The sequence below is a fragment of the Gavia stellata genome, chromosome 3 (assembly GCF_030936135.1).
Source record: "Gavia stellata isolate bGavSte3 chromosome 3, bGavSte3.hap2, whole genome shotgun sequence".
In the NCBI taxonomy this organism is placed as follows: domain Eukaryota; kingdom Metazoa; phylum Chordata; class Aves; order Gaviiformes; family Gaviidae; genus Gavia; species Gavia stellata.
This window is the reverse complement of record NC_082596.1, coordinates 67,587,707-67,602,705: the sequence shown is the minus strand read 5'-3', so window position 1 is coordinate 67,602,705 and position 14,999 is coordinate 67,587,707. Positions and strand designations below refer to the sequence as shown.

General features: G+C 38.8%; 1 protein-coding gene across 2 annotated transcripts in view; it reads left to right on the top strand.

The window, feature by feature from the left end:
• Positions 1-14,999, top strand: part of TEX10 (testis expressed 10) — a 63,615-nt gene that overhangs the window by 47,568 nt on the left and 1,048 nt on the right. For both annotated transcript variants that reach the window (XM_059836153.1, XM_059836152.1), the window contains exons 13-15: positions 10,920-11,000; positions 13,166-13,347; positions 14,369-14,579. In XM_059836153.1, the coding sequence (XP_059692136.1) occupies positions 10,920-11,000; positions 13,166-13,347; positions 14,369-14,579 (474 nt within the window). The remainder of the gene's footprint in view (positions 1-10,919; positions 11,001-13,165; positions 13,348-14,368; positions 14,580-14,999) is intronic.

The following is a 14,999-nucleotide window of genomic DNA, read 5'->3' as shown; positions in this document are numbered from 1 at the left end:
ATTCAGAACAGGTGCTTATTAGCCTTCATTCTGGCTCAACTCTTTTTGTTGCTTAGCCCACCATAAACCATTTTAAGGTGCGAAATCATGTTTTAATGACATGCCAATTTGACAGTATGTATGAAATCCGCCATGAATACAGAAAGAGTGTAACAGAAGTTTTTAGTTGTATGGTTTATTTTGCATTTTCATGGCAATCTTTGTGGTTCAAGAAAGCAGTAGAGTAGATTTTTCTCTTCCAAATCATAAACTTTAAGTGATAATATACTGAAACTAATGATAGTCTGCGGCATGTATTGTATGTGTGCAATACTGAATAGTATTTTAAGCAAAGTTGTTATTTGGTACCATGACTGACACATATCTTTAGATGTCCTGCCTTCAGTCAGTTGGCCTGTGGACCAGCTAAACTTTCTTCCTAAGTTGTTTCACTTTTGTCTGTTCTGGCGCTAATGATGTGTTTTCTCACCAAAACACCTTTCTCTGGTATTGAAAGACTAGAATGTTTTCTTTCCCTGTCCTGTACAGAATGCAGGATTGTTGCTCTGTGAATGCACCAGAGAGATTACTTGCAAGTGTTTCTCAAAGAGTTAGCATAATCCCATACATCTGAAGGGTTTATATATACTTTACCTGCTTCTGAAAATACCACCCTCACATCCTCTTTTCTTTCCTCTTTTTGCTTCTCTTCCACAAATCTATCAAAGTTGGCTGAGAAACCACACAGTAGGAATATTTTCACTTAGGGAAGGTAAATTAGTTTGATTGTAGATACCTTGTTTATGCCTTTGGTTCCTGGTTGGAAGTTTGATTTACTTCTCCTGCCACAGTCTTTTCAGCGTTTTGGTGCCATCAAGGAGAGTCATTACTTTTCAGAAACCTGAGACTTGCTTTTGTTAAGTACCTCTTCTTGGGAAAAGTACAAGGTGCTCTCTCAGGTTCTCAGAAGTCAATGGCAGTCCTTAAGCAAAGAGCTGGATATCCTTGGTTAGTAATGAAAGAGGATTTGGACATCCTATGGAGCATTGCACTACTTCGGCAGTTAATGTGTCAGCCTGAAGTCTTTTCTGGATATTAAGTTATGAAAGAGAGAATGGGAACAAAAATCCCCTGCATCAAAGATCTGTGCGTGAAGAGCAATGAGACCTTCTAGACACACCTCATTTCGTAATCTCTTAAACAAAGGGAGTTCTGGACTGCTGCTTACAACTCTGAATTTGAGAAGGAGATTGGAGGTGCTTCCTCATAAGCACGTTCATGATTGTGAAGAGAAAGTTTCTAGTAAACTGGGTTATATTGGATACACCTAGCATGTGATCAGGAATATTCAGCAAGGATTTGTAAAGGGCAAATTGTGCTTAACCAACCTGTTGGCTTTCTGCAACAAGGTGACTAGCTTGGGCAAGGGGAGAGCAGTGGATGTCCACTTAAAAAAAAATAAAATCAGATGTTTAGGTTTCTAGATGAATATTTTCTGTGTTTAAATATCTAATACAGTGCTGTGTTCATTAAGTTTTAGGGGTTTTCTTTTTTTCTTTGTTGAGTACCATTCTCCAACCTCAAAAAAACCAAAGAAAAATCCTGGCTTGGGAAAAACCTTTCAGTTCAAGATTTGCTAAATGTTGAACAGGAATACTTTTTGTAGAGCAAGTAGTTTCCACTAGGCATTGAACAAGCTACTCTCATCTCAAAAGAAAATAAACCAAACAGCAACAACCCCCCCCCAAACCCAGAACTGCAGCCTCTGGAGAGAAGAAAACTGCCAGCAAATGATGAGCCTCTTCTAGGATGTTTTGAAAGACAGTGTGATATGATAGCTCTGTGTGCACTGAGTTTGAGGGAGGTAGGTTTGGAGACCGCTTTCTTCCAAGTGGATGTAGTTCAAGGTATGACACAATTTTGGAATCAAAATATTTTTAGCTGTGACAGAAAATTATTTAAATAAAGAAGTGCTACAGGAAATAATAAACCCCAGCTTGAGTCATACTTTTGGTGGAACTGAGTAGAGCAGCACGGCTTCTGAATGCTGAACCTTTCATGCTTTCCCTTGCTGGATAAGGAAGTTTATGGTGATGCTGTAATGTTAAGCAAAATATTTGTAGTAATTTAAAATACCTAAGAAGTGAGAACAGCCCTCCGTTGGCTGCAGAGCAGGCAGCATTTAGGCCTCTACTTTATGCTGAGATTTGTTCATTTAAAAGAGTTCTCGTTGTGTAGTTATATATCAGGTTTTCCTCATAATGGAAAAATACTTTATTGAGGATGAAAATAAATAAGGAACTGATGGAATTATGATTTGACAGCCTGGTTTCCTATTAACAAATGAGGCTAGTGATCAGATTATTATTAGTCCATCCATCCTCCTCTTTCTTCCCTTCCACCACTAGTTTTGTCTAAACCATTGGCTAGTTTTTGGCTCTCAGCTAAAACAATAAAGTTGCAAATACTAGTTGTCCGTAAGTTTTATGAAAATAAGCAGGTGGAAGAGGAAAACCTCTAGATTAGCACAAGGCAGTTTGTAACTTGGTTTCTGCATCCTGCTTGGCAGCAGCCGGCTGGCCAGCCTGCATGTGCATCATGCTGGACCAGGCTCAGCAGGTGCTGTTGCCTGGCCCACGGGGGTGTCAGGGGTTGTGGGGCACGAGCAGCTGGGGTTACAGTGCTGAGGAGACGTAAGGGGAAGGGATGAAGGGTCCCAGTCATGAATCTGTAGGGTGCCGCTGCTTGTTGGCTTTATTGCTCGCTGCTGGACTTCGGTTTCAAATCCAGAGGAAGGCAGCCCCAGCTTTCTGTCACTAGCTAGCTGTACTGTGCAGTGAGTGGTATGTATTCCTAATGGTAATGAACTGTAAGAGGGAATTTAATGTATTAGATATACATACCAGAGATGCGGAAGGAGAAAAGATATGCCTCTGGAGAAAGAACAAGTTCTGTAAAGGAAAAGAATAACTTGAGGCATTTTCAAATGGCAGTTTGGACTCTTGGAGTGTGCTAGAATATAACCAGTGCAGTTAGTAGCATGTGTCTAACCATAATTGGTAAAAAGGCCAAACAAATGCACTTCTGATAGGAGTTAATGCTTTTAACTGGTTTATAACAAAAAATGTTGTGAGATGGATACTGTTTATAACCTTTTTGTCTAGAGAGTGGTAATTGGTATAGTGGAAGTCTGAAGCCATGTTATTTTTTTGTGGAAGCTTTTAGGTAATGGTGATTTTCACTTAAGGAGCAATGCTTAAGAGAAATGTCCGTTTAAATGCCATTTTGCGTAGCTGTAAAGGTTAATCTTCATATTTTGTCTGAAAGATATGTTGAATGTAGAAACCTTGGTTCCTTTTCTGGAGCAACTTCTATTTAAAATTACTTCTGTCTTATTAAAGCCAATTATTTAAAATCATACCCTTGTAGCTGAAATAGATGGGGCTCCAGAATAAATGGTTGCAGCCTTAGGGAAGAGGTTTCAGTCTTCATTCATTTTAACTGTGCCTATAGTGTTTGTCGGTAATATTGTTCACTCCCCTGTAATTGAATTGCTCTGCTAGTATCGAATGAAATAGAGCCAACAGGAATAAACAGTTTAACAAGGTAACCATGTATTGCTAATTTCTGTTGTTGTAATATTTGATGTTTGTGACACTTGAACATTTTGGAGGGGGAAAGCAAATGATAATTCAAAAGTTCTGCTCGAAGCTGAGATTCTAGAGTTATATTGAGCACATGACTTGAAGAAATAAAATACTCAACAAAACACTTAAAATGTTTAAAAGCAAATGCTAGGGAAGGTCAGCTGCTTTTAAAAGCAGTCTTGAATTCAAAAACCTTGGCATGCATGTAATGTAATACACTAATGTGTGTCAAAAATGGAGAAGTCTTAGAAGTGACACAGAGTTGGGAAGTCTGTATCTGCACTGATATGCTATGGAAAATTACAACAAATCATTAAAGATAGTAAGTCAATGCATGTAAATTAAGAGTCCTGCAAGGATGTTTGTCTCGAAGTAAATGGTGGTGTTGCAGTGCTGAAGCTTAACTTGAAGCAGAGATTAACACTTCAAAAAACCACTAAATTTTTAAAATTAATCTTTTGAGTTGAAGTTCCTGTGAGATTTCAACTTGTGGTCTTTATTGAGATTTCCAGATTAGAGTTACATTGGGGAGAGAAAGCAGCTTATGGTAAGTACTATCCCTTCTGAACTAGAAATATGCTATAATTTTTACCCTCTTTAAGGAGGATAAAAGAATTCTATATAAACCCATTAGTGTTTTGTAAAATTACATCGTATCCAAGTTTAATGTTTAGAAATGAAAATAATGGGTTTTTTCTTGAAAAGTAATACAAATTCCTAAGAAACAAAGGGGAAATCATATAAATAAATGTAATGCCACCTAAAATGAATAAAGATCTTTTTCAAAGGTCTCTTCCATAATTTTCTTAAGATCTAAAACTTAAAAAAAAAAAACAACCAAAACCCCAACCAGAAAACCCCAACCAACCAAAAAAAATGAATAAAACCCAAACATCAAGACACAAACCCCAAAAAAACCTAACTTGATCCTCAGGCCAGTGCTCCATTGTGCCTGCATCTTACAGTTCCAGTTTATCTCATGACATTTTATAGCTGGGAGCTCACACATTGCTGCGTGCGACTAATGTGAGTTAAGATCTCCAGAGTTACTGTGCATTATGGTATAAATTCACATCCTGTTTTGTGATACCTGAACTAAATTTGGTTAAAAAGACAGGCTTTGTGGGACAAGAGCTAGTTTCCTAAATGTACTGTTTTCTGTGTTTTCAAGTCCTTTTGTTTGGTGAGGGGGCAGGCAGGTTAGTTTGGAGACTTGTACAATAGACGTACCTTTGACTGTCCTGCATGTGGTCTGACAGGGAGGTATCCACAAGTAGGAGGAATTGGCTGTGGTGACATTTTATAGCTGTGAGGAAGCTGCAGAGCTGTGAAAGAAGGGTTTATTATGGTGGCAAGAGGATGAAACAAAAGCTCCTTGGGTAGCAAAGGTATTTCATGGTGTCCTTTCTTTTGAATTTTATTAGTAAGATGGCTCTGAGAGGAGAACCAGACCTGTGCTGTTTTTCAGGTACGGCTTTGTCTTCTCCTGGATAGCACATTAGCTGTTGAGCATAAAACCTGGTTTTGCTCACAAAAGAATAGTATTTTCAGAAGTGCCCATCACTTAGTGAGACAGTAGGATTATCTCTAGCCCATAGTTCTCTGCCTCCTGTCACCATGTCTTGCTGCTACCGAGATTTAAACACGTGATCAAATTGTTGCACAGTAGGTGAGCAGTGGTGATTGCCACACAGGTATTTGTGTCCAGTGGCAAATAAAGATAACTTCACTTGGTTTAGTCGACTTGTAATAGAGGTTTGAAAATCAGACTGTGTGTGTGGCCTAGGAATCTGCATACAGGCAATTGCTACAGTTCAACAGAAGGAAGGTAAGTTTGTATGCTGTAGTTTCTCTGTTTCCTATCCAGCAATTAACTGTGTTTCATAATCCTAAGTCTTTGGAAGTATGTACTCTATCTAACAAGATGTGGGATGCAATACATGTTTTTAAGCATTTGTATTGGAAATATGTACTTGGACAAGATGCGGGATGCAATACATGTTCTTAAGCATTTGTAATTCTTAAACAAGTTTCTGCCTTCCTGTTTTGCTCTCCTGTATGTAAAATTAGCCCCACACTGTTGGGTTTTTTCCCCTTGTTGCCCATCCATGTATTGTTCTCTCCATTCGTTCTTTTCGGCTTTTTCTTTTTTTAACCTAGGTTTTGTTTGGTTTTATTGTGATTGTGTGTGGGGTTTGTATGGGGTTTTTTGTGTTGTTTTTTCTTTTTTCTGGAGTCACTGAATCAGGAATACCTTTCACATCCGCCCCTGTGAGCTTAGCCAAGGCAGATGAACAAAGATCTCTTGTTGTACGCGGCTTTCTCAACAACTCAGGGCACTGTTAATATTGCCCTGTCAAATCAATTTATTTCAGAAAGAGAAGCAGCACCTGTCAAGGGAGTATACCGCCTCATAAGCTAGGGTGCTCCGGGGGAAGCTGGCCAAGCTTCAGACAACAAGCTTCATTGCCTGCCCCGTCACCTGAAAACTTCTCGTTTTCTACGCTCTGCAGTAACATGTTATACTGGATAGAGTCCCGTTCGAAACAGTCATTTCACAAGGGCTTGGGAATTGACTGCAGAACAGCCTGTTACATTTTAGTTACCCATGCTTGAGGTGTATGTCGATGTGAATTGGAAAATATATTTTAAAGTTCACGTTAGGATATAGTTTCTGGTGTGTGCCAACTTTCTTTTTTAAATAAAATCACTTCTCTTGGAGTCTGAACTGTCTTTGGTCTGACTCCACATAGTGGCTCACTGAAATACTTGATCCATTATTTTTTCCACTTGCTTGGTTCCTCTCTGTGCTCACGCTTGTGCGTATTTTCAGAGGAAGGTGAGTATTTTTCTTTGAAAAAGTGAGTACTTTGCAGCATGATTAAGCTTGAAATTATATGCAGATTTCCCCTGGAGAGTTCTTGACAAAATATTTCCCTTGAGGCTTTTTGAGTCAGGAACCTATCGCATTATGGGAAGCATTGAGTGATTTAGGGAGTGGGAACAGTTAAGTAATGAACAAAACATTTCTCTCGGTTCGTCATTTGTGCGTGTTCCTGTTGCCATGGGGGCTCAGATTGAGACTGGGCTTCCTCGGTTCCTCCCAACTCTGCCTTTTGGAGTGGAGAGCATCTTACAGATAAACGATACTAAACTGATGGATTCCTCTGATTGTACGTTAGAGCTATGAAATGCCTCTTTCAGGCTGGATTAAGAGTCAGTTAGGTTGGCTATCAGCAGCAAAAATGCTTTTAACTCATCCAGTTGAAGACTACAGTAATATACTCCATGGTGTCATGATCTCCAGAAAGCCCAGGGAGTGCTCCTGGGCTGCCTTCCCAGCCTTCACCCCCCACCCCCCTCCCCATTTTAGCTGGCTGCTGTTGGAGTATGTCTTCAGTACGGCAGGCAAGGAGGCCTGTGTAGTAACGATTTTCTGAAGCACTAGTAGGGAACCTACTGTTGGTAGTTGTGTGGCTCATTAGTATGATGCGTGGTTGGGCTTGTCTGATCAATAAGGTTTGGTTTGAAAAGCTGCCAATGGATTATGAAGCCTGTAGTTATTTGCCGCATAATGCTAACAGTTAATCCCCGTATTTAAGAAAATGCTTTTCCTTGGCTTAATTTACTCTAGTGCATATTCAAGCAAAATTAAAAAGAAAAAACAAAACAAACAAACAAAAAACCCACAAAACCTCTAAACCTAAACCAAACCTGTTATAAAATACTTGCCTCAAAAAGGTATAAAACCCCCCTACGATCAGAAATGCTCATTTTTTGTCCATTCACTTCAGTAATACTCTGAAACAAAACTACTCTGGCTTTAGTCCAAAACCAATCTATGAATGCACCAAAAATGTGATAAATGCTAATCAAATGTAAAATAATGAATTAGCTGTGACATTTTATTATGGAAATTAAACATCATGCAAACCCTTGCCTAAGGAAAAGAAATTGTCAGGAAAAATACTAATTTTCATGTGATAATTAAGTTTTCTTTGCTTTTCATTTCCATGTCTAATAACGTTTCAGTTTCACTTTTTATAACAGGCATTTGTTATGAAAGCCATTTCAAGCAGGATTTAATTTATGGAATTGAAAAGGATTGCCACTCCCACTTAATAGTAGGAAAATAGAACTGGGTGTAGGGAATGGTTGGGCTATTTTGAGGGTCAGAAAGATCTAAAAGGTTGAAAAACGAACTTGCCAATGCACTTTACCACCACCCTTCTAAGCAAGTATGTCGCTTTTCAATGGTATAATGACCAAGTGTCGGTGAACGTACCTGTTATGAAATGCTCCTGCAACTTGTCATCTCAGGGAGAACCCCAGTGAACTAGTAGGCCTGTTCTAGGGATGTAGTCCTAAGGGTGAAGTATTAATAATGATTTTATTAATAATGAAACCTTAGTTTGCTGGGTGGGCCTGGTGGATTTGCCTTCAAGGTCTTTAATGTGTAGACCTCATGTGGGAATGTCTTGAATTAGAAGGGATCCCCTTAGCTTACTGTGCCTAGCGTCATGTACTTACAAGCACATGGCATACCCCATTTGTAAACTTCCTGAGCTCTGTCTCACGAGCAACAAACGTCTCCTGCATTTCCCCTTTCATAATTATCCTTCCTAATTTCTATCTCATCTTCATTCCCAACCAGCTATGTTATTTTTTGTTGCTGTTTGGTTATATTTGTTTTCCTGTAGCGATTTTCGCCTCATTGCTGCATTTGTAAGTGACAATAATATCCCTTCTCAGGTATAGTTTTGCCACCCTAGGTGGATTAAGTTCTTTCTGTTGACTCCTGTAAGACAGGATCTCTATTTGTGCAATTTTTCTATGCCCGTTCAGTTTGAGTTTACCTTTCTTGAAAATGAGTGACTCCTATTTTGCACAGTATGTCAGAAATAGTCTAAGAAGGGTCTTAAGGAGTAGTATGGAACAGACAATCAGTACTCTATCTGATCACTTCTGTTGTGATTATCTTTATTTTTTCCGTCCTAAAGTCACATTTGCCTGTTTCATGGTTGTGTCACAACCACCTTGTGGTCAATTGTTATGCACAGAATTTTCTCCTCATTTTCAACTGTTAAAACTCCTAGCTGCATGCAGAAGTTTTTATTAGTCTCCAAGCACATGACCTGCCACTTTGTTTCACTGGATTTTTTCTGTATCTGTTATTCATCAGACCCATGTGACCTTTTCTATAGGTTAGTCCAGTCCTCCTGTCATGGCAGTGTTTTTCAACTTTGAGCTGTCAGCCGACAGATTTCATCAATGTACCTTTACCTTTTATATAAGTGTTACTCATTAAAATACTAGGTCAGATGGGCATCAGAGTTTGTCCTTGACATGACAATCCCCAGTAGTAACCTCTGTCTCTGCATGACTTTATTCCTTGACGCTGCTAATAGGCAAGTGTTTTGAATGCGTTTCTGGGAGTATTCCAGAGTACTTCATATTTTATCACTTTCAAATGGCAGTGTACAGAAGCACTACCATACTAGGATGGAGTACACATTTTTAATAATATTATTTCATTATTTAATAAATGTGTAGTATCGGAAGTAAGGATATTCAGTGCAAGAGTATCTATGAAATTGTTTTTTAATTAGTCCTACTAGTAAAAAAAAAACTTGCACAGTTACACCTGTAATACTGATTAACATGAGCAATGTCCTGACAGCCCGACAGTATTATGTTCTGTCAAGCAGATGTGGTAAGGATGTCCTGAATTTGGCCAGCTTAAGCAGGGCTAAAAGCATGTGTGGCATGTAATTTTGAAAAAAGTTGAGCACACTTTTTATATCGCCACAAATGATACTGCCAGGCCATGTCTGATTAAACCACCACTGGCATCCACATTACCTAGGACTGAGTTTTCATACCACAGGACCTAGAGCTAAACTGTTCTCTTCCTAACCTTTCCTTTCCTTGGGGTCTCTCTTCAGCTGGAAATGTTGTGGACTATTATTTTTGACACAACATGAGTGATGTTTTCTATTTTGTCATCATCTCTTGTTTAGGTGTCTTGACCTGCCCTGATTCAACTTAAGTCTCAAAACCGGGACATTATCACAGAATTTAATCCCTCAAGTCAGATCATTCTGTGAAAGTTTTCTTTAGCTCTTTCTTCAGTCAGCCAGGGTATCTGAGAGGAATGGTTTTTGCTTAGTTGAGATACTTGTAAAACTCGGGGACTTAAATTCTTCCCTTCCTCAAACGTCTGATCTCTTTCTGATTCCCTTAAGCACAAACAGGAGATTTCATTCCTTGTGTATTGGTTCTTCAATCTTCCTTGTCCTTAGCAGGACATCATGACTGTTAATGGTCTAATAACACGCTCACGCTGTGTGCGTTGCTTTCTGGAGGCTTCAGCTGACACTGTTGGGATAAGCAACGAATGTAAACAGAGGGAAGTCATCCAAGCTCTCCAACTAGTTCGCAAATTATTGGAATAGATACGAAGGAAAAGAGGAATGGAGAAAGCTATCTGCTGAGGATTGTAGTACAGTTTAGTAGCAGAGCTACTAGAGCTCTGGTTTCTTTATCCTATTCAGGACCCATATAGCATTTCATGGGGTCTTGGTCAACTCTCTTTTTTATTTTCTCCCCCCCCCCCCCCCCCCCCCCCCCCCCCGCCATGTTTCTTTCTTAAAAAATTAAGATCTGTATCTTCAGTTCACTTTTTTTAAACCTCTCCATCATGCCTCTGGGCAGCTAATACAGTTTGCTAGTGCTAGATTATATAAGCGCCAGAAAGTTTTTGGCTGTTCATAAAACAAGATTTCCCTTTGTAGTATTAAATTTCGTATTATCTTTGAACATGATGTTTTTGGCTGTGTAGAAGAAAGTAAGTTGGAAATGGATCTTTGCTACTTTCTTGTTATATTATTTTTCTGTCCTGTTTGATTGTGGTGCTTCTGTTTTGTGCTTGATAGTTATTTGGGAAGTTGTTTTCTGAAATTCTTCTGCTCTGAGGAAAGGCATGTGGAGGCTTGGTGTGGCGCTGTAGCTGGATAGAATATTTTTGGCCTTCTACTTCTATCACATAGGTAAAATGAAGAAAGGCACTACCAAAAAAACTAATTGTGTAGGCCATTATCTCTTTAAACACTGAACAATTTATGTTGACAATGTTACTCTTACACACTGTAAAGAATCAATACTTTGAGACAAAGCTGCTATGTGTCCCCATAGGTACTTTGTATTTAGGTTTGTCAACAAAGTGTGACCACACAGTGAATGGCTGCCGGTGACATTAGATTACTCAAATATAACTTTGTTTTATTTAAACAGATGATCTGTCACAGTTTGTCTACTATACCTTCACAAAGTCAGTGTTTTGACATTCTTCAGACTGGCATCTGTAAATACCTGGTAAGTACCATTTTGTTGTCTATGTTAGCTTCCTTGTGATAAATTTTGTAATGGTCTCATTAATCCTTAAATCCACTTATTCCATATATTTCATGTGTAATTTCAACATTTGCAAAAATTTTCAACAAGATAAGCAGAGGCTTAAAAAAAAGACAAATCTAATAACTGTTGGTATCCAAACTTACATGGATTTTTCTGCTCCGATTTGTGAATAGTTCAGCTTGTTTTCAAGCCAGGACAGCTGTAAATGAAAGGTTTCTTGTTTTGGTTTGGTTTGCTTTTCAAAAGAGCAACTAGCAGCTCTAGAGGATTTTTGAAGTTGTCTTCTAATCCTGAATGCTCCCCAAGCTGAGGATGGGGATGGCAAAGCCAGAGCTGGGTAACAGAATTGTAAGGGATGTAATTTGCAGTTACCTGTGATGCTGCCTGCCGAGAGGGACGACCTGTCTGTCCTCTTCTTGAGATGGTTCTGTGATCTAACAAGTATCCACAGCTCCCTGTATGGAGGCCTACTGAAAAATTACTAGACCAAAGCTTCCATAGGGAGTGGCTTACCTATAACTGTAGTCTGGATTTTTGCGGGTAGGTGTTGACTTAAACCACAACTTTTACAGCAGCTTATGCGTTCTACTACAGTGTCTCTTTGAGACCAAACAGTTAAGTGGATTTTTATAGTTGATCAGACTGCTGCCCAGGATCTCTAACTGGATGATGACACCTAACGGAAGAAAGGCACTGTGTAGGCAACATCCTATATGAGAACTTATTTGAGCAGTCTCATCTACTGGATTTGTATAAATTGAAATGTCTGTGTTCACATCATCTTCCAGTCTGGCTGACTGGCACGTTTCATCAGCAGCATTGGCCAACTTGGTCTTCAGGATGCTTCTTTATATGCAGACATCCGTCTAGCTCATGATCATTATTTCCTATTTGTGGTTGGTCAGGAACATCATTATTAGTTTTTATTATTTAGTGCCTCAATGTCCTGTAGTATTCAGCAGGGTCTTGGTGACAGTTGCAGTCCATCTTCTGTCATGCGGGAACGCCATCCTTCTCCTAAATCTGCAGCTGGCTGGTGCAGGGTCAGCTTGGAACAGTGATCTGCGCTCGTGGCCTTGAAATACACCCAGTGTTTTATATTGGAAGTATTAAAAAGTTTGAACATGTCACTGTTCCTTATCTTTTACCTCTCATGAGTAATCATACCAATGAAATATATTCCACACTTCTGTAGCTTGCACTTTATTGATTTTTTTTTTTAAACATTTCTAAAAGAAACAGCTGACCTTGTTAAGTGAACCAACTGCCTCTGTCAGCTTAAAACAATGTACTTGCAGGTGAGCAGATTAGGCTACTCTAAAATGATTTAAATAAGTTTTTAAATAAGATAAATGGTGCCACAATAGCAATGCGTGAAGTTTTTACAGCTTTACAGGACAAAAATCTAGGATAGTTACTCAGTAGCACTTAAAATCTTAAACTGCTTTCTAATTCACTGCCTCTACGCAAAAAAGAGAATTTTTTCTAAATTATTTTCTTTATCATGCTTATAAAATTCTCACTGAAGATGACGCTGTCATTGTAACAACAGAATTGAATGACCCCAGGTATGGACCCACTATATGTTTCATTAGTTTTAATTTAACTCAGCTCATAATGCTCTCATTCCTGTCGAGCCTGTCGGATTTCTAAGGAGACTCACCCTGATGACGATCCAGTAGAAGCTTTTCTTTCTGGAGAGTAAATCCAAGTTTCCTTCTGCCTCGGTGACTTCTCACTGCCGTTTGAAGACATGGAAGGGCTGCTCTGTCCCATGATATATGCTTAAAAGGAAAGACCTGTTCTGTCCAAAAGATTGTGTTTGTGCTGTACCATCTCTCAGAGCAAGGCTCCAAGGTTTTTTTTAAATAACGTTTGAGATGGGTGTTTATTTAGAGGGGGTGGAATGAAGAGGCCAGTTTAACCTTCTGTTGGTATGGGTGGCAATTTCTTAGGAAAACAGGCATTTGAAAAAAAATGCAGTAGTATGTAGAACTTTAACAGAAACAAAGTAACGTATGTCACAATATGAAAGAGAATCATTTGTCTGTAGACATGCTTGTATACCAGCAAAAAAAGTTGTGTATAAAGTGATGAACTTGGGTTTTTTTGTTTTAATACAGGTTGGATTGGTTGTCATACCCGATAGCACAGCTGGATCTGTTCTATGTGCCATAAATAAGCTCTTGGATCAAGCTTGCATCCTAAGTGAAAACCTGCACAAGTTCTTAGCATCTTGTTGTTACAGCCTTCTGTACTTTCTGCTAACTTTAGACAAAGAGGATGCAGAACATGTACAGAAAAGGTAATGCTTTTCTTACCGTGTTAATTGTCTCTGCCTTTATACCCACAAGTATTTAGACATGTAAAATGAGAGGATACCCCCCACATCTCCCCCCCCCCCCCCCCCCCCGTTTATTTTGCTGTCTTTTGCTTACTTCAGTACTTGGATTTATGGATTCAAGAAAAACAGCTGCAAAGTTAGCTGGAATTATTTAAAACAGTAATTGAAGAAGGTTTCATCTCAAAGCTTTTACTTACTACAATTGTTCTAGTTAGATGTCAGAACCATCCTGACTTTACAAAGGTGGATATTTATACCTTAATCTTTAGCTTTAGCCTTTAGTTTCATTAGATACATTGAAAAGCAACATGGAAAGGATTTGGCTTTATAAGCTTGTACTCTTAACTGACCTGGTATTTCAGCTTTAACAAAACTTCTCAGGCACCATTTTATAGACTGCAAATCCATTTGATTTAAAAAAACAAAAGCTACAGATACCAGATTTAAATAAGTTTATTTACCTGTATAACAGAAATGTCTTTAAACAGTTTAAACTTCACATTTTTCCTCTAACTGTTCCATATACAGGAAGGTTGTTCAAAGCTTATATGTAAATTTAAGATGTGTCTTTAAAGCCACAGTCTTCCTTCACTTACTGTATTTAATGACTTGCATATTACAAAAAGCTGATTCAATTGTTAGATTTCTTATGAGTCTTAAATAAAGATTCAGGTGTACCTGAACAATGAGTGAGATAAAAACGTTTTCCCAGCTGCATCAAGCAGAAATTACACTCTGTAAGAGCTTCAGCCACGTTTGTAGCTTAAATTTTTTCCAGTGCTGCACATAATTTTAGAATATTTTCAAGTTTAGCATTTTCTGGTACAAATTTTCTGCTTTGGCACTAATTATGGTGAAGGCAGTTGGCATGATTGCATTCACAGAGGCACTTTTCCTTGTAGAGCTATGAGGCTAGTTCACAGAAGCATACTTGAAATACGTGTCCTTGATCATTTCAATTTTTATTTTCTTTTCCTCTTAGAGATATGCTGTGGGGATCGTGCATTTCTGCATTAGCACTCCTGCCACGATTACTGAGGCTGATGCTGCAAAGTCTGCAAGTGAGCAGGATCTGTCGGGAAGAACTGCCCATTGTTGCTCAGTTGCTTCGCTTACTAATGCAACATGGTCAGCTCAGGAGCCATATGATCACAAATGAATTTCTGGTGCAACAGATTATCAAGGACATCATGGTATGAAACTTGTTGTCTCCCAGAGACTACAAGGATATACTTCATGTTTATGTTTAAAAATTATTGCAAACCCTGAAGAACAGATCTTTAGCAAAGCACAAGTTATGATTGTCTTTTATTTGTCTTGGAAGTGCAGGCTGTGTAGGAGGCAGCTACTTGTCTGAACTCCTGTGGTCACTGCACAGGTGCGACAGTTCTGAAGTTTAGCTTGCACCCAATCCAGAGGCCCTGGACAACAGCTGGCTTCCTAACAAAATGCACTGGAAGCGGGTTACACAGCCTGACTGAGGGAGAGCTGTCCCAAAATAAGAAATTAGTTCTTCCTGTTTATTGGAGCAGGCATATATAGGTGTACAAAGATGTTATTAATTCAGACAAACGCTCTTAAAATATGTATGGTGCAAAATACATTCTCTTTCA